The 25238-nt window shown below is 32.8% G+C and overlaps 2 protein-coding genes across 3 annotated transcripts in view; one reads left to right on the forward strand and one right to left on the reverse strand.

The window, feature by feature from the left end:
- The window catches only part of Sb (serine proteinase stubble), a 98693-nt gene that overhangs the window by 28313 nt on the left and 45142 nt on the right, over positions 1–25238 (reverse strand). Inside the window, exon 3 of one of the 2 annotated variants that reach the window (XM_085201997.1) lies at positions 17066–17143. In XM_085201997.1, the coding sequence (XP_085058123.1) occupies positions 17066–17143 (78 nt within the window). Of the gene's footprint in view, positions 1–17050; positions 17144–25238 lie in introns of both variants that reach the window. The other variant, XM_085201996.1, reaches the window with a different exon arrangement.
- Positions 3451–4430, forward strand: LOC146529153 (uncharacterized). Its single transcript, XM_085201828.1, has one exon. It carries the CDS (start codon positions 3620–3622, stop codon positions 4370–4372), a length of 753 nt encoding a protein of 250 aa, XP_085057954.1. The 5' UTR covers positions 3451–3619; the 3' UTR covers positions 4373–4430.

Below are 25238 nucleotides of genomic sequence, written 5' to 3' on the forward strand. Positions count from 1 at the left end.
TAACATTTTTCACACAAAAGAACAACAAACAAATTTAACTATCGCTTTTTGCTAAGAAAACTATACAAATATGCATATACAACATAACCTTCAATACCAAGATTCAATAAGAAATTTAAATGCAAAATAAAAACAAATAAATATACTAGCAATTATTTAATACCATATTCGGTTCACATTCACTCAGATTTTATCAGCTTTATACATCTTAAGCAGTACTGTCGAAAGCAGCGCCAAGTTTATCTAATCTTATTTGGCACGAGAGCTGATTTCATTGGCCCCTCTGTAAACAAACGGACATACACTGTGCAAATATTTACCTTAGATATAGCTTGACGAGCCGCCTTTGGTCTGTTTAAATATTTACTCTTCTTTGTATTTTATTTCATGTACCTATGTAGTACCTACTTTTGAGGCATTAGATTACCCAATAGTTGCGGAACTGAACGCCGCGATTTGTCTTGTTGAATGTTAATGAAATGAAAACAAAATATTTCCCCGATTGGGAATCAAATCTACTCTTTCACAACTTTCGCGCTCACAGACATATCACGACGATCAACATTTTTTTCATAATAATTTTATTTTGCCTCTTACTAAGTTAGCTTATCAACTTACTGCAATAAAAAAATTACAATTAGAAAAAAAATAATGATATACTATGAAATAGTTATATTTGCCACACACGAGGCCCGTATATATAGTTTAGACTTGAGAACGCCTTACCGGGCATTTCCTCCGTTTCACCTAAATGAACAAAACAATTGAGCGGCAAGTAAGGCCCGGTGGTGTAGATAATAGCATAAGGAATAAACAGATAACGCCATACAAAATATAGACAATAACACTAATTTGAAAACTGTAGTTTTCATAAAAGCAACTTGAATCAGGACAAGCCTTATAGCTTTAGAAATAGGTAGAATATGGTATAGGTAGAGATATGGTAGGCACGTAGTCTGTATTTTTTAAATATTGTCATTAATCTATGACTTTTTTTTTAAATAAGCTGCGAATAGTGTTAAGACACTTTCATAATTATTTTTTTTTTAGTTTAAAGCTTTAGCGCAGTAGGGATAAAGAGTGTTAAGATACTCCATTCTCTATTTTCTAACCAAATTCGAAAACTAGCATCAGGTTAAAGTCAATGCCTCACCTTATTATACCAACAGAAAGAGGAAATAAAATCAATTAACTCCCCCGAGAGTGGGACTGCAACACACAATCACTGTATACAGTTCTTTGTTGTTGCGCCATGATAGACAAGAGTTGACAAGAGTATTTAATTTTATATTTAACTTATTTTATTCTCGATCTAAAAAACTAAAAAAAAAAGTAATTAGAATCCATAAAAGAACATAATTAGAATCCATACATTTCTCTCTAATAAAATATTCAGCTAGTGTCACCTTTTAACACTCTCGGGATCTATCACAGTATTATAATGTTCCGAAAGAAATTACGTTTTCAAAATTTTACGTTCACATTTTTATTTTTACGTAAAATTTTACGTGACGGTTTCAAAAATCCATCCACGTCCATCAAGAGATTCCATTTTAATTAGATTTCGTAATGGAAAAACTTTCTTGTGCTACTTAATTAGGAAATCCCTTTGAATCCTTAAAATTGTATAAACTTTTTTGATTTTCATTTTTATATAAGAATTATAGACGTAATAATATCTCATGGTATTTTTTTTTTATTATATATCTTAATTTATACTGCGTCGTTATGGTGCAGTCGTAACCATACTATACGATAACTGTGAATTCAAATCGCATAGTTTAATTATGTTTAGTTTATATGATAATACAATCATGAAGTAATAAAACTCAGGTTATTATCAAGATTCAAGTATTACCTACTACAAATTTTATGATCAGAAATAAGGTATTCACTATCGTTTATTACTTCTTTATAAAAAATAAGCTTTAAGGCGAACTCCACATACCTGAAGAGGTGAAGGGAATAAGTTCCCTTCAACGTTAACATGTTAAGACACTGTTCCTCACTTTCCGCTTAATTATCTGGAACCAAGCTCACTACCGTCGCATTTACAGCCAACCACGTCAGCCTCAATCCTTTTTTTTTCATGAATTACAAAATGTATGATAGAAGATCCTCAACCAAATCGTCTTGAGATTTAAACCTGTAGTCACTTATCATAACTACTAAAAACTACCAATAACCAACAAGCCAATTATTCCTAACAACCTATTACATTTAATGAGGTTAATTTATATAAAAAAGTTCCCTCAACAATAGACCGCCCATCGCCCTTAACACGGTTTAATCAGCGAAAGTATGTAATAGACGTAAGTACGTAAGCACAATGGAGTGTGGTCTCTACACTTAGCTTGCAAATGAAAGCGATTTTTGACACGCTTTCCGTGTTAGTCTTGTGGGATAGGTTATATTTTATTTTATGTTTCTATATATATATATATGTAGAAGCATCAGAGGGGGCCTCAAAGCGGTCTTGGCTGTTACTATTCATTTGTGGGCGTTGAAGCAACAGAGATGTTTAAATAAAAATCACATTTATATTCTACAATGTCTTATTACTCGTTTACATAAGAGTTTTACAATAAATATCACAAGATTAACAAAATTACAATAGATTAGGAGCCAATAGGTTAATTGGTGAACATCTCACGCCATAGCTGTCAACCAATGACGTCTGCTATTCCTCGTGGCTACACCTACTACCCTATTCGGGGTTACCCGCTCCATTTTAAATATTCTTCTAATATAATCCAATACATAAAACAATTAACATCCAAACGTAATAATTGTGAAATTATAATTAAAACTAATACATAGCAGCGCGCCGTCACGGCCGTCCTGCATCGTCACACGCCCTCGTGTGCATAGGTTCAATCTGTGAACAATAAACATAGTGCTTTGCAATACTTCCCGTTCGGTCTTCCTGACCACACAATATCTCCCCTTAGTGGATGTAACAGTGAACTCATAGTGAATACAATTTTATAAGTGTATTACAAATACTACGAAATGTTTCGTATAAGGCAAACATAACAATCTTACAAATGTCACATCCGTTAGTCAATACCACATAGGCTAACAGTCACACAGACAAGTCATTGCCACAACGGTTAGTAATTGCCACACAGGCCAGTCATTGCCACACAGGCCAGTCATTGCCACACAGGCTACTTTTTGCCACACAGGCCAGCCATTGCCACACAGGCTACTACTTGCCACATAGGCTAGTCATTGCCACACAGGCCAGCTGCTGCCACACAGGCCAGCTGCCGCCACACAGGCCAGCTGCTGCCACACAGGCCAGCTGCTACCACACAGGCTACTCGTCGCCATACAGGCTACTCGTCGCCACACAGGCTACTCGATGCCACGCAGGCCACTCGTCGCCACACAGGCCATTCGTCGCCACAGAGACTACTCGTCGCCACACAGCCACTGACATAGCTCCCAAAAATTTTGTCAAAAAAATAGTATTTATAATTTATAAGTGAAAATATTTATTAATAAGTAATGCATTAATAGTCACCAACCTGTCAGCTATTAATCCTACAAAAATATCTGCACAATTATCTATATACTATAACAGTTCTTTATAATCGTGAGTGACAGTAGCACTATGGAAGCCATTAAGCAGTCTATGCAAGAACTATCACAACAATTCAACACTAAAATGGCGGAGTTTCAACAGAATCTAAGTTCAGCAATTCCAGCGGCAAGTCCAACATCACATATTGCCGCTCAGTTCAATACTTTCCGATCTTTTGTGTTGAGTGCACTGGAAGGTCTTCAACTGCAAATTAATATTCTCTCTAAGCAGTATGACATCCTTGATATGAGAAGCAGGAGAAAGATTTTACTACTACACGGAGTTCCTGAGGAAAAAAGTGAAAGTGCTTGTAATGTTGCTGTGAAGGTTTTATCCAACCATTTAAAAATGCCTGAACTGGATGCTGATGACATTAGCCGCTGCCAGCGCTTGGGTACCACAACTTCTAATAAGCCAAGACCGATACTTTTGAAATTTCGTGAGTTAACCTTAAAGAATCAAGTCTGGTTTGCTAAAACAAATTTAAAGGGCACTGGCATCACTCTGTCGGAATTTCTTACCAAATCAAGGCATGACATATTCATGGTGGCCCGTAAACGCTGTGGTATTGGTAAGTGCTGGACAAAGGATGGCACTGTTATTGTTATTGGGCCTGATGGTAAGCGACATAATATTTATTCGTGTACTGAACTAGACAATATCTATGGCGCATCTGAGATACAATCTGTAAATAAAGCATCTGTTGTGGGCTCAAATTCTGGGGTTACCAATGCAAAGCCTGTTTCGCAAGCTGCGCGTGCGAAGAGAGTGATTAAAAAGTAACCTACTTGTTATCTCATTTACTCTGTATATTTGCTGGTAATACAGCATTTTTACCTTTATGTGTTATGTATTATGTGTCAATATCCTGTATAATCTTAATGTTGCTTAAATTACTAAATGTTTACCCCCAATTTTTACAAACTTTATGATAATAAATTAATGTTTACTCGTTGTGGTTGACATATTGACAGTTGACATTTAACTTGTCAATGATCTAGGACAATATCATAAACAGTGGTTTTTGACACAGATAGCATATGATATTGCAATGTTTCGTTTTACGCTCACTATTGTATTATTTATATTAAGTACTCTATTTGATTTTGTCTAATTAAGTTTGTTTTATTTTAATAACTGATTGCTGGCAGGCATGTGATGTAATTTAATTGATTACTATAGATTTTAGGTTTTTCTTTTTTTTTTTATTGGTGTTTTTTATTATTATAATATTTTATTATATATATATATATATATATATATATATATATATATATATATATTAATTTTGTTATTATAATATTATATTATTTATTTTATTATTTAGTTATTTATATTGTTAATTTACGTATAATCATATTTATATATAAATAAAGTATGCATTATAATATGAGTTCTAGTAGCCACAGCACAAATAATGACACATTTCACCAGTGTGCTTCAACGGCATCCGATGACAGTTTCCATAGCATTCCTGACCCGGAGCCTCTTAATTCCTTGTTAAATTCCAAACTTAGTTCCTTTTCCAAAAACTTTAATGTCGTGCACATCAATGCGCAAAGTATTCCCGCCCATTATCCAGATTTACTCGACTCTTTTGACGTTACAAACATTCACGCATTACTTGTATCTGAGACGTTTTTGAAACCTTGCTTGCCTTCAACGGCTTATGCTTTACCAGGTTTCCATCTTATAAGGAATGATAGGACAGAAAAGGGTGGAGGGGGTGTAGCTATCTACCTTCGTAGTCACATTCCCTTTACTATTTTAGATAAATCCCCTTCAGCCTACTCGAATTCCTTAGAGCATATAATTATTGAAGTTCTGTTTGGCTCGCTAAAGCTTTTACTTGGTGTCTTTTATAGTCCTACGCTACACATAAACTATTTTGATGTATTTGAGACTCTCCTAGAAAAATATATTCCTGGAGTTGATCATACTATTATAATGGGTGATTTTAATACATGTTTGATTAAAAAAGACACACGCGCAAATCGACTCAAAACTATAATTGACAGTTCCAACCTTGAAATACTACCCTCCAATGCAACCCATCTATTCCCTGGCTGTGCGCCTTCCTTACTAGACCTTATGATAGTCTCTTCAACAGAGAATGTTGCTACATTTGGCCAAATATCAGCTGATGCCTTTTCGTATCACGACTTAATTTATCTATCCTATAAAATCCGCCCACCTAAGCTTAAACCTACAGTGGTGATGCGAAGATGCTTTAATAGCATAGACAATGAAAAATTAATGCATGATTTAAATTGTATCGACTGGGATTGTATATTTGGCGCTAAGTCTGTCAACGACCAAATAAACATCTTTAATTCCCTTTTGATCGAACTATTTGATATTCATGCACCTCTTAGGCCTATTAAATTAAAACATCTCCCCGCTCCGTGGTTGACTAAGGATATTAAGCTACTTATGGCTAAACGCAATACTGCAAAGTCCAAATACAAGAAAAATCCTACTAATGAAAACTTGCATAAGTACAAAATACTACGGAACAGATGCAATAGGACTTGCAGAGATGCTCGGCGTAGCTACATTCACGCATCAATTGACAGTAACAACTCTAAAAAAACTTGGAAATTTCTGGACGCGATGGGTATAGGCGGAAGGCGTACAAAACATTCATCTGTCATAAGCAACTGCATGGATTTAGAAAGCCTAAATAGGTTTTTCTCAACTGTCAATCGGATGAATAGTAATACCAAAATGAAAACCCTCCAATCACTATCACTACTTCCTGATCCTTTAACTATCCCCTTTCTATTTACATCTGTTACTCCAGCAGAAGTACGAAGGCATGTGATGGCTATCAAATCTGATGCGATAGGTAGCGACAACATAAGCCGACGCATGATTTTGTTAACCCTTAATTCAGTTCTTCCTATCCTATGTCACATTTTCAACTACTCCTTATCCTCTTGCGAATTTCCTGATGCTTGGCGTCATGCATTAGTGATCCCTATTCCAAAAATATCCAACCCCACTTCCTTTTCAAACTATCGTCCAATTTCCATACTTCCTTTCCTTTCCAAAGTACTTGAACGCATTGTGCACGACCAGCTATACCTGTTCCTATATAAAAACAATATCCTGTCCTCTTTCCAGTCCGGCTTCCGTCCTGGCCATAGTACAGTTACAACACTCAACAAAGTATGTGATGACATTAGACATGGCATTGATAACCAACAGGTTACTGTACTTGCGTTATTGGATTTTTCTAATGCGTTCAATACAGTTGACTTCGACATCCTTTTAGCAATTCTAAGGTCCATTAACATTTCTTCAAAAGCTACTGAATGGTTTTCCTCATATCTTCACGGCCGCACTCAAAGCATTAAGCATGACGGGAAGCATACTTCTCAATGTCATTTAGGCGCTGGCGTACCGCAAGGAGGTGTGCTGTCTCCCTTACTGTTCTCCATTTTTATTAACAATCTCACTCCACATATATCAACATCTTATCATCTCTACGCCGACGATTTACAAATTTATAAGACGGTACCTGCTAATGACACGCCCAGAGCGATAGATGAAATTAATTCCAATTTACAATTAATTAGTTCTTGGAGTAAATCGTTCGGACTATCTATTAACCCAAGTAAATCTAATGTATGTATGTTTGGGCATCCTAAGCAGTTATTTAAAATAAAACCAAATCTCCCTCAAATCCTTTTTGACAATGTCTGCTTAGAGGTTAGTGATAGTGTCAAGAACTTAGGAGTCAGAATGGACAGCACATTTTCTTGGTCGCCTCAAATTGCCGAGCTCAGCCGTAAGATCTTCTGTGCTATAAGAAGTTTGAGAAGATGGAAGAACCTACTACCATTAAAGACTAAAATCTCATTGGCTCAAACTCTTCTTCTCCCTATACTTGATTATGCCGACTCGTGTTACTTAGATTTATCTCAACAACTACTAAATAAGCTTGAACGGATGCAGAATCTTATAATCCGATTTATCTTTGGATTGCGAAAGTTTGATCACGTAACACAATACCGTACTCAGCTTAAATGGCTCACTGTAAAAGACCGACGACAATTACACTCTCTCACTCTCCTTTTCACAATCCTTTACCACCCTGTCACTCCTTCGTACCTCAAAGAACGGTTTAAGTTCTTGGGGTCGAACGCCCTCCACTCCCAACACCTTCGTTCCCGCAACAACAACCTCCTAGAAATCCCCTCATGTCACACTAAATGCTATGGAGACTCTTTTACTGTCCAAACAGTAAAACTCTGGAATGCTCTGCCAGGTGAAGTTAGACGATCTCCGTCAGTAAATATTTTTAAGCGTAGGCTTAAAAATTACTACTTAGAACAATATTTAAAATAAAGTATCATAATATGTACGTATGTATACATTTCCGTATTATTTTAATATGTATGTATGTATGTGTCTATGTATGTATGTATGTATGTGTATGTATGTATGTATGTATGTAGTTTGTGTGTATATGTTTTTATATGTGTATGTATGTGTATTAAATAAATATATATATATTATTTATATAATTATATATCTTTTTTTTACTTTGTTAAATAATACTTTTTGCGCTACTACTTACTACTATAATTTCTTGCATAAGTCCTGCACTTTTAATGGTTGCCTGTAAGAGATCACTTGCAGTGATAAGGCCGCCATTGCACATGTTAATTTAAGTACCTATGTATCCTTCTTTTTCTTTTTCTTTTCTTTCTTTTTTTTTTCTGTGTAAATTTTATATGTATATATTTTCTTTTCATGTGCAATAAAGTATTATTATTATTATTATTATTATACTAATGGCTCCCGTAAATGTTTGTTTCTGCATGTCAAAATAAATTTTCAACTTCACATTTTTTTACAATTTTCACATCTTGTCAAATTTTAACACTCTGTTCTGTATTTTGTTCCTTATTCGTTGCTGGTAATCCCACTTCTGATGTAGAAGCATCAGAAGGGGCCTCAAAGCGGTCTTGGCTGTTACTATTCATTTGTGGGCGTTGAAGCAACAGAGATGTTTAAATAAAAATCACATTTATATTCTACAATGTCTTATTACTCGTTTACATAAGAGTTTTACAATAAATATCACAAGATTAACAAAATTACAATAGATTAGGAGCCAATAGGTTAATTGGTGAACATCTCACGCCATAGCTGTCAACCAATGACGTCTGCTATTCCTCGTGGCTACACCTACTACCCTATTCGGGGTTACCCGCTCCATTTTAAATATTCTTCTAATATAATCCAATACATAAAACAATTAACATCCAAACGTAATAATTGTGAAATTATAATTAAAACTAATACATAGCAGCGCGCCGTCATATATATGTGTGTATGTATGTATATGAAATTATCATTTGTATATATGAAAATTAGATATCAAATTAGTTTGTGTGGATTTTAAGACATTAAATAAATATTTATCCTGTACGTAGATGTAGATCCTGGACGTAGGAGTTTCGGGAAATCACTTTTAGTGCTCTCCTAACTGTATGCCAAATTTCAACTTTTAGAAGTTTAGCAGATATGTTCATAACCACTGAGAGAGAATACACAGAAGAAAATATTCTATAGATTCTGCTTTGATTCAATTTAAAACCTAAAACGGAATTGGAAATAATAAAATGTTATAATATTACAGCAAAAATGTTTAAAAAATCATTATTTTTAAAGCAAAATAAAATGGCGAGTGCTTGTAACTTTGAATGTCATGAGCAACTAGTATGTTGTAAAATAATTTTATGAGAGCTTTACTGCGAGTTTCCTCTATAGTACGTTTAAACAGTTATATTTTTCATTTTTTTTAGCTTCATGCATGTATCTCGCTGATAGCATTGCAAATTAAAACCTTATGTTAAGACAGTGTCCGCCGTGCTCAGCCCAAATTTTTTTTATGGAAAAGACAAGGTAAACTAATGTATGGGTCACCTGATGTCAAGTGATCACCGCCGCGCACGACCACGTGTAACACCAGAGGAGCTGCAGGTGTGCTTCTGGCCTTTTAAATCTTTTATATTGATTGAGCAGCGGCACTCAACGCATAGCTTTGTCTTGTTACCAAATAATCGCGGAAATATTTCATTCCCCCGAATAGGAATCGAACCTACAATTGTGCCGTTTATTGTAAGACCACTGTGCCGCTGCGACGCGAGGGCCTCAATTTTTTTTTATTTATCAAACTGAAATGTTATTTTTTTTATTTATAATAAGAAAGTCTCTTGGTTTCTTGACAACCATCTATCGTTACCGGTTTTCATTTCTCGTTCACAGACTTTTTTAGTTTTCTTCTATTGCATTAGATATAAAGAATAAATTAGGTTAGTATTTTTATTTTTTTTCTACTTACACGCTTATCCGGGATGCATAGGGAAAAAATGCATAGTAAAGACAAGTCAGTCCGTTGTACATTTACGCCCGGCTTATGTGTCGAATGGAGGAACCTAACGCTGCACCTGGTTTTGATAAGATCAGACCCATTACCATCATATTTACTATATACTCAGACGCAAGCCATTGAGGCCTAATATTTAATGTTATCAAAAAAATATATATTTAATTTTAAAACATCAAATAGGTCAGTCAGTCACATTTTCCATTTACGTGTCAAAATTTATCTCCTTATTATATAGCATAAAAGTCACGGCTAAAATTTTAAAGTGGTAATCACATCGTACTTTACGTTTGTTTACACAGTTTTATCGGTAACCAACTTTCCCGTGAAATTGTGTTTCGAGTGGTCATAAATTTAAATTTAATAATAGGTGCGGACGACTGACATTTACGTAAGATATATAAAATACTTTTTATTTCATGGCACACTCCCTGATTTTGAACACGGATCAATTTAATTTTTAATCTATAAAAATAAGGGGTAAAATAATAAATATTAATTAAAAGTTTATAAATAAAATATCAAATAATCGACCCCTTGTATGCTAAAAAAATATACAAGAGCAAAGGTCAAAATTTTCAGTTTCATTTAAAAATGCCGAAAAAAGGCGAAACAAAAATCGATCGAAATCGAAAAGGTCAAAATTATCTTTACATAAATCTTATTTGGCTTTACCATTGCCCCGCAATGGCATACTAACGAAGAATAGAATATGAAATAATGAATCACTAATCTCTTTCACTGCTTTTCTCTGTATACTAAAAAACATAGAAAAACATTATACACAAACGTACTAAATATAGATAATTTAAGCCCCATTCACCACTTAGAAACAGTAAATTTCACACAAGCACAGAACTCGTTTCATATATAAGTAGACGGAAAGTAAACTTAACTCATCTTAGTCACGACAAGTCATTTGTTCTCAATCGTCAATCGTCAACTTTCGTGTCGGTGAAACTGTTTGCACGGGAGCCCTAGCGCTGCCCTAGAACTGACCATTGCTGATATAGAAATAGAAATGGTAATAATATAAAATATATGACTTTTATATAGCATGGCAGAGGGTATCAGGGAACTTAATCTTAACTAGATCCCATTAAGACACTTCAGCTTCCCACTTTCCGCCAAATACTGGCATTGCGTGTTAAGTGGCGGAACTTAACGCCGCGTTTAGCCTCGTTACCAGAGCGAGAAAATGAAAATGTATGATATTTTATTTCTCCGAATGATAATGGAACCCACTACCTGTCGCTTTTACAGTCCTACGCTTGTGCCCCTCTACCACGACTGGCTTCATTATAATTAACGTCAAAAATATCTGGCATTATGTGTGAGTAGTTTTGGGTTTCATTTTAATGAGGAATAATTATATTTCATTTGGGCTATAGGCGTATCAGCACCGCTTGTTAACAACATTAAAGTATTTAAATTGTAATTTTTTTTTTATTTTTCATTTATTTGTTTAACAATTTGTATTAAAAGGAAGTTCCCAATCTGACCATCATCTCATCTCTGTGAGACGTATCTAGATTAGATACTCGTAACTTAATTACGTAGATTAATTATCAGAATGATAGGGATTTCATTTCGAGAGATCACAGTGATTATTCCAGGATCGACAATAATTAAGAATAATTAGTCAACATGGGACTGAGGGCTTAAAGGACGTTATTGCTTTCAATAGCTATTAATTAAAGTCATTGTTGTTTAACCCAATCGTTGTGTGATCTTATTGCTTATACTCATTTGTGATTTTTTCAAATTCAGGCTGTATTCCGCACAGAATAGGCAGAGGGAGACTAGTGATAAGACACTTCGCTCCCCATTTTTTGCCGGATTCTGGAGAAATTCCGAGTCGAGTGGCGGAACTCCTCACGCGAGCGAAGAATCTAAAATATTTAACATTTAATTTCCTCAAGCGGGAACCGAACCCTTGGCACAAGTGTGTGACTGTGTTTACAGGCACACACTTGTGCCACTGTACCTAGACGGCCTCTAATACAGTTTATTTATTAAAAAATACTTTTTGATAAACACACTATATCTATATTAAAATGACAACTCAATTTTTAAGTCTTCGATATTGGTAGTGCTTACACAATATATAAAGTAAAAAAATAATAAAAAACATCATTAAATACTCGCCAATTTTATTTTTCATCGACGCTATAAAAAAATCACAAGCCCTTTCTTTTATTATAACATACAAAATTAAAATATATTTTATTTTTACACGAGTACCTACACCCAAGAAAGCTGTCAAGTGCACGTTTTTGACAGTCAAACTGACAGTCGTGACCCAGTTCCCACAGACAGATGCCACTTCCATTTTATTCGCCCTTAGGTAGTATCTGGTTACAGTCTTTTCCACACTTCTCAATTTTACTGAAACAGTCCTGATTTAAAAAATACTTACGAAATTATAATACTTGACCTTTCAAGGCTTTTTTTTTTATTTTAACATTTGATAGCATGTTACGCTAAGAAAATATATAATACAATTAGTGAAAAATAAAATGGATAAGCAACGGGATCAAAATTATTTTCGAAAATATAGATAGCAACACAAAGAACTTGTATGTTTTTTTTTTAATATAAAAAAAATATTGTCTAATTATCCCGATATTATTGTTCTAAAAGTTGGCCACCCTGATCTGGTTTCACCCACGATCTAGAGCAATCTCTGTAAACGTTATCGTTTGACCTCTGCTGCTTTTACACCATCGATTGTAATTTGATTCGTGAAAGGAAGTCTGCATTTATTTAACGGTCTGTCATATTGCAGACTGCAGGCGGTGATTGCAGGTTCAAATCACGTTAAATTTAAATCGTATCTGATTTGTTGGAAAGTGTAGAATGGAACATGAGATCTCTAAGATGTTTATTCTTTGCTTATACTCATATGAAGAACATAGCATAGTTAGTTCAACAATGGTAAATTATGTATTATTTTATTATTTAAATCTTATTACTTTTATAAAATATAAATTATAAATATAAATTACTACAAATAAATATTAAATTTCCACGAATTTCTCGAAAACTAAAAGTTGTATTAAGTTGATCCTTTTTGATATTGACATACGTACCCAAGCATTTCTGGATGTTATTATATTTAGGTAACTGAAAGATATTTGAAGATTGTTTTTAAATTATATTTTATTATTTTACAATTGTTTACTGCACAGTTAGATGTAAACAATAAAAAACAAAACACTAAGGGCTGGAAGGTGTTAAAAAAGCCGAATGCGTTTTATAAGCACTAAAATAACAATCCACTTAAAGCGCAAAATTTAACACATCGTAAAACAAACGCTACCCGGTTTTATATTGTCATTAATTTTTCTTTTATATTTGTTTAGATTGTATACGAGCGTGGATTGAGTATAAAAAATCGAGTCGTAAATTGCTGAAATTTGCGACGCTTTAACCGTTTTTATGTGAACATAAATGTAAAATCTAGCAATGTTTGACAAATTTACAACTATTGTTTTCATTTTTACTGCATTTTCCGTAATTTGACTGTAGAGGAAACTGGGACCATTCGAGGCCAGCCATGGCGCAGAGGCAGGAGCGTATGATTGTAAAGCTACAGGTTGTAGGTTGGATTCCCATTCGAGGAAATTAAATATTGCATATTACCATTTACGTGCTCTGATAATGATAGTGTAGTGGTAGTGTTTAATACACTTCCCTCTCCTTACCCTGTTACCCTGTCATAATGATATACGGAGTGAAACTAAAAAACAATATATTTGAATTAATTTTAACCTAACTAACCTTATCGATTTCTTTTTTTAATTTGTTATAAAATTCTATTTCAAAGCACAGAGTAGCAGGTCAAAGTTATTTAAGTATAAAATTTTCAACTTTGCAACTATAATGAAAGTAAAAACAATTAAAAAGACAAATAAAACGCTTTTGACCTTGCTCGTCAACATTATAAAAAAGTAAAAGCGTTACTGCCCTCTTATAGGGCGGACGGACGAGTATATAATTATTAGTAGTTAAAAGAAAGTGTTCAAGCATATTAAAAAATAACAGGAAATTTAAATTTTCACAACGTACAATCTTAGCTGTACTTATAATTGAATATTTTTATTTATTATTAAGATGGCTCGTAAAAAATTTTAAAGACTTTCAATATTGAAATATTTAAATAGTGAATGAAATGCACTATAGCCTATAAAATTTGTTATCAAATAACAAAAGAAAAATACTTTTTTACAACTACCACGTAAGAACCTACTATGCATACATCATTAAAAACCTTTATGGCCCACATTTATTTCCATATGTTCAACATATATACTGTAGGTGGAAATCGAACCTATATCTTCACATATCAATCAATTTTACTAACCACTTAACAAGCCTGATGGTATAATGTCATAAATTACGATCAAGTTATTATCGGTCCATATAAATAACGATAATTCCGAAGATGGCTCACGTCATGAGAGAATATTGGATGGATGTAGAGACAGGACAGGGCGATAAATTGACTTTAATTAGTCTCCCTTGTGGGAATACGCTAGCTCTTAGCAAGAAAATTAAGTATTATTACGATAATGACAAGGTTTCGGCCGCCTTGGAATGTAGGCTTATTTGACTGTCACAAGATCTAAGTTGTAAGATCTGATAACTTACTACGAAATTATAGTCCACAGTTCAGTTTTACAGTTCAGTTTCAGTTCTATTTTCCGTTATCATTAACTAATTTTAGAATTAGGTATACCAATATCAGGATAAGAATTTAAGTAAGACACTGGCAAAGAAAATGTACGAAACAAAGCTTACATTAAATATTTATAACCGTAGAGTTGTATAAATAGCTTAGTGCTAAATTGTTAATATGCTGTAAACTTCTTTAAAGCTTGGCAAAGCACCGACAGTCGTAAACAAAAGAGGATTCAGGTTTACGAGCGACGATAATAAGATTAAGTTTTACATGCATATATATAAACTATATGCGACATTTTGCTGATTAAAATGGATACGGAATGTCATCATGTGTCAAGTGACAAGCGACATATATTTTTTTAGGTTTGCCTAAAATACAGAGTAACGACTTCACTTCAGCTTCATGCTGTCCTATCACGACATCCAGCAAGTAGCACGATACACAGAGGAAGCCTAATGTTAACACGCTTCGCTATTCATTTTCTGTTGAATTCTGGAGGCATCACGTGATCGCAGAACACAAACTCGGACTCAAACAAAAATATATAAAATATTAAATATTTCATTTCCTCAAGTGGGAATGGAACCCACAACCTGTCGCGTTTACAGCCACACGCTTATGGGCATTCGCCATGGCTATATTCATGACTAATGAACATGTAGTAAATTTGTCTCAAAGTGTAAGATCGTTAAAAGGCAGCGTTTGATCAGTATCTCAAGTAAGTAACTAAAATCCTCTCTTGCGGAACAAACTTGTGATTTATTTGTATTTGCTTTGTCATTTTTCACTCATTCTAATTTAAAACTTTTTAAAATTATTTTTATATTTATTTTAAAAGAAACCCACTCGAGATTGTTCAAAACTATGAATACTTGATTGATTACCACTCTTTACCTTCAGAATTCTTCGTAAAAGGAGGAACGAAAGTACCACTAAGTTCCCAGGTTCCTTGTTCCCAGATTCCCAGGTTGCTCTTGTCCACCCTGCTATGTGCAGGATATAGCATGAATATAAAAAAAAGTAAACCTTTTATGTCTGTTACCTGTTTATGTCTTAAGCCGTCAAATACTTAAGATCGAATAATTATCTATATAAAAACGTCATTACATCAAACTGGAATGCAGATCGGATATAGAATAAAAGAAAGTGCATCTTTACAATGTTGCAACGTGAGATCGGTTAAATAACTTGAGCAAAACTGATACGTGATAAGAAATCAATGATAAGATGGAAATACGTGATAAGCAAGTTAAGCAAATGTTTGAATCTTGCGTAGTAGACAATAATTTATAACAATAGGTTTTAGTTACACAAAGAGGCTGTGAAGGTTGTAATTTTTAAGGGTCACTTCTTATATTGATATGATACATTATTACATTATGAGCATTAAGAATTCAATTATAATCATTTAGATATTTTCTTTTACAAACAAATATATTTTCATTAAAATATTCATCAATCATCATTCATCAATCATCAATATTTTAATTATTATTTACCAAAATATGATTATAGTAGGTTATTTTACTAACAGTACTATTCTACAACTATTTGCTTATCAATTGCAGTTAATAACGGGTTCAAATATCGAATAATGCATTGGCGTCATAGCTCATCCATAATCGTCATTGGTCAAGGTCGTCAACAAAAAGCATTACTTTTTACCGTCAAGACTATAAATTTTGTGTTTTTTTTTAATAAATAATAAAAAAAAATATATTCAAATAACTTTTAAGAGAAAACAACACCTCGTTACGTCTCTTCAATATTACAAAAAGCAAGCATCGAACACGCGCGTCAGACGAATCTCACTTTCGTTTTGAATAATTTGGTCGATCTTTGCTCAACCAACCATAGGTTGTCATGCTCATACACTTTCGCTGGCGTCTTGTATCGGGACGCCTTATTATATCTGACGTGAGCGTATTATAGAATGCAAATCGATATTTTTTTATACTGTTCAGGCTTTTTTTTTGTGATTTTCTTTATATAAAAGGAAGAGGAAATTTGTGGTAAGTTATTTTATTTTCCTCCTCCGATTTAAGAAATAAATAAAATTTAAAATTAAAAAAGGAACAAATATTTGAAATTAATTGTGCACTAAAGTTAATTTTCGTTTTAAAGTAACTTGTTATAGTTATTTATTTACTACGATAGATATGTATCTATCGTTTTGACCAAGTGAAAGATAGAGTCCCAATTTATCCCAGTGTTTCAATAGGTTTCATCTTCTCACTTCTGTAGTGTGATATAAGTAACACCAATAGTTTCCTTCACAGATTCCCAAACCAAGATTTTTCAAAGATTTTACTTGCACGACATGTGAATTTCAGGAAATTGAAATGAAATGGAAAAGTGCAATAATGCTTACTGTAAAATAGCTCACCGGGGCCGGCTCGGGGCGAGGCGCGAGCGGCCAGCGCTAGAAGCGCCACTGCCCACCACCATGACATCACAACCACACCTGGAAACAAAATCTGTGTTTAGTCTACGATATTTTTTTTAGTTTCATGTTGTATTAGTTAGTTATTGTTGCGTAGTGATGAAGGTAGAGTGAACCTAGTGGTAAAGCACTCTGTTCTCCGCTTTCAAGCCGCTATTAAAGCCAGTGCATGATTCGACGTCTTGCGAAAAAATGAAAATAGTATAATAATAAATAATATACGATATATGTATTATAAAATTTGTGAGAATTTCAATAATTTCAAATGATTTTGGGTAATAGGTAAAATGAATTGTTAAAAGACGGAGCGGAGTTATCTTTTGAAGCTTTTCGTTTTTTGGAAAGTTTTGTCAATTTGTATTACAAATATGATATTGTATTACAAATATAATTGAACAGTATGTTAAAGAACGACTTCTTATATTAAATTTAAGATAAATTAATCCAAGCAAAAAAAAATACGTAAATTATTTTTTGTAGGATTAAATGTAACAGTCTTGGTATCTAATTACATACGTTATATTTTTTAATAGTTCTGAATGGTATGATTTCCCTTCTTAATTTACTTTTACCTTGTAATTGAAATGTGACATAAAAATTTAATCTATTGACATGTATCAACTTAATCCTTTGAAAGCTTTCAAGGTTCACGTATCATTTTGTTTCTCATGGAACTATTTTTTTACTGTGATAATATTTATATTGGGTGTCAATAAAGTAGAGAACTAAATTGGTAAGAAGGAAATAAATTAAAAATGTTTCTTGAAAATGTTAAATTTATACAAACATAACACATAATATCACATGGGTGATGTATGAAAATGCATACAAAAAAAACACAAGGCATAATAGTTTTAAATCTTAGGTTTGCTCTCCCTACCCTGCTATGTGCGAGATACGGCGTGAAGCAAAAAAAAAATGTTAGGCACACGTTTAGTAAGTGACCTACAAGAACAACACTTAATATTCAGATCGAACATGTAGTTCTCGTGAGAAAATGACTATTTTAGCATTCAATTTAGTATTGAATAGTTGGCAACATATAGATATTGTTTTTAAAATGATAATTTGTAATAGTTAAAACTGCATTTAAATCGGTTAAGCCGTTTCTGATTCTACAAATACAAAACGACAAAAACAGACAAAATCATTATTTTAGATTCTATTACATTGTTAAATATCCTAATTACAATTTTTCTTATACATCTTCTATGGACAGAAATCGATCAGCCACGATTTTCTAAGTATAGATATAGATTACACGTATACTAGAGGAAGTACACTAAGCTAAAACAAGTTACGCGGTAGTCAATGCAAATTACTTACATGATAACTTATCTAAGTTATTACAAAACGTTACAAATCACTAGAAATTTATTTAGATGCAGATAAGACTTAATGGTAAAAGGATATTTAAGACTGCATATCCAGGATCTATCGCCTCGAAGAGTTGAAATATATGAAAGCTTTACTTCATGGACCGTTTTTTTAATCTATTGTTTTTTATAGTTTCACGTTTTATAATGCATTTTTGGGCTGTTAAGGTTAGCCAAAAAATATATATTGTCAAAATACTCCGTTTTAAGTTTTTAGCTGGAATTCAACATATAGGTACTTACTATTCCCGAAAAAAAGAGTGATGCATTATTAGAATCTTTTTATGTAAATTTTTAAGAGCTGAAATAGTCCTACCTATATATATATCGGCTTCATGCTGTATCCGGCACACAGCCTCAAAACTTATGAATCTTAAATACAAAACTCATTGCTTACAAACTATTGGACATGAACAAACTAAAATTTGACATGTGACCATGAAACTTAAATGGAATTTCTTGAACTATCTGGAAAAAAATAACATTTTAACATAAGTTAAATAAACGAACGTGTTGCTCGTTTTCCCATAAAACTACTAATCTTGGAAATATACAGCCTCCACCGTCATTTATACATCACGATTATAATATCTTAGATCTGAATACTTGTCTTATTCAAAATTTATTTTCCAAACCAATCGAATTGGAGATTTATTCGTTATTCGAGTGTTAAGATTTGTTGTCCTACTTCCAATGCTATTAGTTCGATAAGACCGACTAGAAAGCACTTGTTTACGTCGCGCCCGAGCTGTTGATAAGGGATTTATTATACACAACTGGACCGCAAAAACTGGGTGAAAATTTTACTGATTATTATAATATTTATGACTTATTTTTAGCAATATTTTTAACGATGTCGACTTACTTACTTCTTACTAACTTACTTAAGTTCTTTATTTCTGTTGTCGTCTTTTCAATTATTACTTCATTTTGTATGTGTATTTAGTGTGGAAGTTGAAAGGACGTCTTCCTATAGACTGCTCTATTGGAAACATTATATCGAGTATTTATTGTTTGTCAACTTTATTTGCAAATTATATTAGCATAATAAAGCTTCCAGCATTGTTGCAACATTTTAGAAATAACCAGTACTTTAACTTAGTAATCTTCGAAAACCAAAGACACAGGAAAAGGTTACTAACCAATGTAAAAAAAAAAAATAACTTCACGCTTTGCCCGGCTTAGCAGGATAGATAAAAAATAGAAACGATTTTTCAGACGCAATGTCTTGTTGTTGAGTTTTAAACAGCGCAGTTCAACGCCGCGCCGCGCTTTGTCTTGCTGTCGAAGTGATGAAAATGAAGCTAAGTAATTTACCTGAGCGAGAATCGACTTCACACACATTTGTGTTCACGGTTGTTTTACCACTGTGCCACCGATTTTTACTGTCACTAACAAAAGGAAACGATGATAATTAGGACTTTCGTAACACGTACTTGTATATAACACTTGGAACAAAGCTTATCTAAAGCCTACATTGTTCTATAAAAGTTAGTTAAGCTCCTCTCTGACACTTCTGAAAGTGTACGTGGGAAAGTATGAAGAGAATATCCACGTTATATCCGCGGTGGAAATTTTCAATTGGAGCAAATATAAGACCGCATTTTTCTTTGTGTAAGAGCTTTCAAACTCTATTTTCCCGCCGCCATGATTGGAAACGACATTTCTGCAAAATGTTGGGAAATTGTTTTGTTTTTAAAAAAATTGTTTCGTCACACAAAGCTTTTGACGCTTATTAAAATTATTAAGCAAAATATTTTTATATTATTTGAAGTGTGTAAACTTTACCGATGACTGATTTCGTTGTGGCGCACCGGGGAGTTCTTTGGTTGATTACGATGCTTATCAATTGAAATTCCATATTTCGAGAGTATGAATATCTCTGTTTTAATCCATATTTATTTGAGTGTAAAATCTTATATATATAAAAATTCTACCTAACAGAATTAAAACCTAATCCTAATCTAATCTAAGAGGTCTCTTAGATCTCTTAGATATCGTTTAAGAGCTTTAGGGATACATTTTTACTTATCTACGTCGAAATTTTTATATACTTGTAACTATCGTTCTTATTTCCTTCAAAAAGGTAAAGTGAAAAGGAAATAATAAAATAATCTAATAAATTTTTGAATGCAACATATGAAAAAATTGTCAACGTTAAAAAAAATAATAGAAAAAAAGTTTGTCATCTACAGCATGTCACGAAAGGCCAACCCGATCTCATTACCCGCAGGCAGGTAGGCAGGTACGTACTACCAACGAAACGAGCCAAACTTTACTGCTTCTAACTTCAACGTACAATAGTCGCCAATTTTAGTTTATTTCAGTTCCACCAACTTCTACACTTCAGAATTTCCATGCTTTTACTTGCAAAAGTTTTATAGGCCTCTGGTTGGGTTTAATTATTTTTATTTTTAAATTCAATTTGATATAGAAATCTTACGAAGAATATTATATTAAGACACTGCTTGCACCGTTTTTGTTATGTGATTGGCGATATTGCTTTATTAAATTGGACAAATAATTATAATAACTCTGAAATAGGAATTGAACACATGACCCCTTCTAATCCTTTCTAACTCTTCCATAATACTTTCGACGATTTAATAATGCCTCCAAAATATATTTAAATAAAGAATAATTAAAATTTAAATATAATTTGATTTATTACTATCTATCCAATAAGTCCCTGTAAACAAGATAATATCCTTATAATTTTTTCTTGAACAATCGACAAAAACTCGATTTATTTTTATACAAAGGTCAGATTAAGTTTGATCGTACTCCGGTTATATTGAATTACAGTCTTATGTGATTATAAGGGATAGGAAAAAGAGGGTAGTTTGCAAAATAAAAGTACATATTCTTATATCCTTTTATATTTAGCTTATTAAGATAGAGAAATATATTTCAAATAAAATAATAAGATGATAAGTTATTATTATACACGCGGGGGAAGCCGCAAATAAAGTGTAGTAACGTATATAATAAATATATAAAAAAATATTTCAAAGAAATTCAACGGATCCATACACTCAATGCGCAAAGCTTTCAAAATATTATTCAATTTAATAGACATGTATTGGTTTCGTTGTTCTGATTATTCGATGAGTGTAGAGTTTCCTTTGTCAGGAAAATGATTTCGTTCAATCTTTTATTTATATTGAATTATATTGTAGAAGGATAACTTCTGTATAATATTTATTGTTTTAGGTTCACACAAGAAAATATATTTTTGGCTTCAAACTGTATGCCACATAAAGTAAGATAGGCAGAGGGAACCTATTGTTAAGACATACAGTGTTAAGAGATACAACGTTGCGGAATAGCGGAATTCAATACTATACTTTATGTTATTTCTAGGGTGAAGTATAAAATAAATACAGAACAAGTGGATGGTAGATATGAAAATATCGTAATTAAAATTAAATGAACTGGCCAAAAACTAAACTTACACTAATAAATCTGAAATTAAAACGATAGCTTCAACCATAATAAAAAAATATAACAAGTAAAATCGTATCTATGACTTGATAATATTATATAAAAAAACCTTCCAAGCCTTTATTAGAAGCTTTATAAAAGGAAATATAATAAAGGAATCACAAGAAACCTATTTACAGCGACTCAAATATCAAAGGGTAGCTTCAAACGATGGTGCTTTACTATTCGTAGGGGCCTCCCCCGGGTATATCCGGCCAATATGGACCGTCAAGTAAATGGTATAAATTCAAAGACCTAGTACTTTCTATATAAAATATATGTATTAGATGTTTATTAGAGATATAATGCTTTATTGTATACTAATTTAACATTCACGGATTTGATCACGTTGCCTACACAGTAATAACTAATGAAAAAATGTCTCGTTTTCTGGTAAAAAAAAATTTTTCTATATGTTTATATTTTAATAAGATCTTTAATTGTTGTTATTTTGTTATTCATTGACAATTAGAAAATATTTAAACCAAATTATTACATCTATAGAATCCCATAATGTATACTCTAACGGCATCAAACATAAAATGTGAAATTATAACCAGCACTTTTTAGAAGTTCGCTACATCTCAAAAACATCAATGTAACCAGGGTGAAAATAGTGTTAAGTCACTCCGTTTCCCACAATCCACGTCAAACCAAACATACAACACATTCCCCTGACTGAGAATCGAACCAATTACCATTAGTTTACCGTTCGCCACGAAGGACCCTATAGCTAATATCTCATTTGATATACAAATATATATCTAATATATATAAACTTTATTTACCATACGTACATACAGAGTACAGATATTGCGTGTGCTTACACCGGTCATTACTCATTGCCCCGCAGTTGTGTTTGTGTTGTTATTTGTTCCGCTTATTACGTAGATGTCGGTTTAACCAAATACAAGCGGTACCTTTGCGTAGGTAATACTTATTTTTTATTAAATTTTAGATTAATGTCTGGAAAACAAGATTATCTCTCCCCTTTTATCTATTCCCATAAATTAATGGACTTTACTTCACAAGGAGTGATTGCTAAATGATTTCTTTCAGCTTGTGTTGAGTGGCGGAGTACTCGGACACTGTACTGCGTCAAGATAGCCTCAATTATCTATTTGTTTCATTATTCTATCGCATTTTTATAATGAAATTAATCAATAAGGCAGAAAATGGGGGAAAGAGTGCTTTAACACTAAATCCCTTGGTAATATAAGTGATACAGTATGAGAATAATAAAATAAATAAAAAAATATATTAAATTACTAAAATATATAGAAATATAAAATACTCTTGTAGCTAGTAGTAACCAATGTAGTTATTTTAGGGCCGAAAGATCAAACAGTTAAAGCGAAAGTAAGCCTATTTTCGTTTGTGTGCGGAAACACTTATCGTTTAAGTCGAAAGTAAATTATAGTACGAACATGTTAACCTAAAATTATTTTAACAACAATTTGAAACAAATATGTTATTTAATAATTATAGATTTGAATCATACTATGCGTAACGGAATGATTTAAAATGGACGTTTTATTAAGAATTTAGTTTTATTTTAGAATTTTGGTAAAAAGAAGTTTGGTAACTGCGACCACAACCTTTTTTATTTATAATGTACATAAAAAAGGAGAGAATAGAGTCACTAATTTCTCTCTCTATATCAATTTACGTAAGATAATAAATATAATAAATTAATGCCAGCGAGATAAGCTCCAATAAGAGATCTCGCACAATCTTGTTTTGCATAAATTAACATGCATAACAACGCTGCGTGTGTCACCTGTCACCATGAAGATATGTACTTTATATCGTATCTACATAATTAATTTTACGCTTCATACATTCGTATTTAAAAATTGTATTTAATATTTGCATGCCACGACAACATACTCGTATAATGGCATATAAGTTATATAGGCGACAGGCTGCGGCGTTTGTGGGTTCGATTTCCACTCGTGGGAATAATTGACATTTGATAAATTAGAATTTACCTGGCAGAATTAAAAAATACAGAATTGAGGAGAAACATCAAATTGAATAAAATCATATTAGCATTGAAAATGGAAATAAAATGATATATAATTTAAAATAACATACGTCGTCGTGCAAATAGGTACTCGTAGGGCGAGTTCTACACTTGTGTCCACATGAAAGTACCGACTCTGTCAATCACACGTGAAAGCGAGACCACAAATTTACTTGTCAAAACATTGTGACGAATTGGAAGAAAGTCAACGTATATGTGTCATATACATTAGATGAACCGATATGACATTGCTATATGTGGGTAGAATTGAATGCCATATTTTTTTTTCAGCTTGTTTGAAGGGTAGTCATAGGGAACCTTTTGTTAACACACTCTGTTCTCCGTTTTCTATCAAATTTTCGAAACAATACGTATTGAGTGGTGGAACTTAACGCCGCACTTAGTCTGAGCGAGAAATAAAATAAAAGAATTCCTTCTCATCGGAATCAGCCCATAACCAGCAGAAAAAAGAAGATAGTGAAATAGGTAATTAACGAGAAAACTAAAACATTTTCTCACCTTCATAATACTTAGAAACTAGGAAACAAGATGCAATTATTAAGTATAATTTAACTATATATAGTAATAATTACATCTTTAATTGTAAAAAGTGCAATAAAACTTTTACACGGTTTAATTAAAGGTATCTTGACTTGACTTGAGGTACTAAGACTTAATTGCTTTTAAGTCCAACTTGATCAATACATAAAAAGTAGTTTCTGTCCTCATATTATGGCAAAGACAAGATAAATTTGATCATGTTTTTTCAAGCTGTTCTGATGTCGAAAAAAACACAATAAGCTAATTAACACCGAAAATTATGTCTGACTTAAAGTATTTAATTACCAGTCTAGCGGTATTGGAATGGGCTTCAATTTCATTCAAGGGAATGTTTTAAAAAGCTGTATGCTTTCTGGATATGGATAGTTATGAACAACACCCAGTAATCAAATTCGCTGGCAGAATCTGAGTCATGTGGTAATTGATTATTATTTTCACTTCCTTCTCTCCTTTCTCTGGTAAAAAGACAAAGCTTGGGGTGGCGTTGAGATCCGCCACTTAAGCGAGAGAGCGATATCTCGGAAATTGAGTATAGACTGGAGAACAGAATCTTAATCGTAGAAATGACTAAAGATTTGAAAGCAAATGTTGTTGATGAAATCTTCTTCTCTTCTATTTTTTCATCATCATCATCATCATCACCATCATCAATAGCCATCTTTTGTCCACT

The sequence above is a fragment of the Heliconius melpomene genome, chromosome 18, assembly GCF_056956725.1.
Source record: "Heliconius melpomene rosina isolate 202511_hmr_F chromosome 18, ASM5695672v1, whole genome shotgun sequence".
Lineage (NCBI taxonomy): Eukaryota > Metazoa > Arthropoda > Insecta > Lepidoptera > Nymphalidae > Heliconius > Heliconius melpomene.

Coding starts and splice junctions, on each gene's coding strand:
- LOC146529153 (XM_085201828.1), top strand. CDS start 3,620: ATGGAAGCCATTAAGCAGTCTATGCAAGAACTATCACAACAATTCAAC.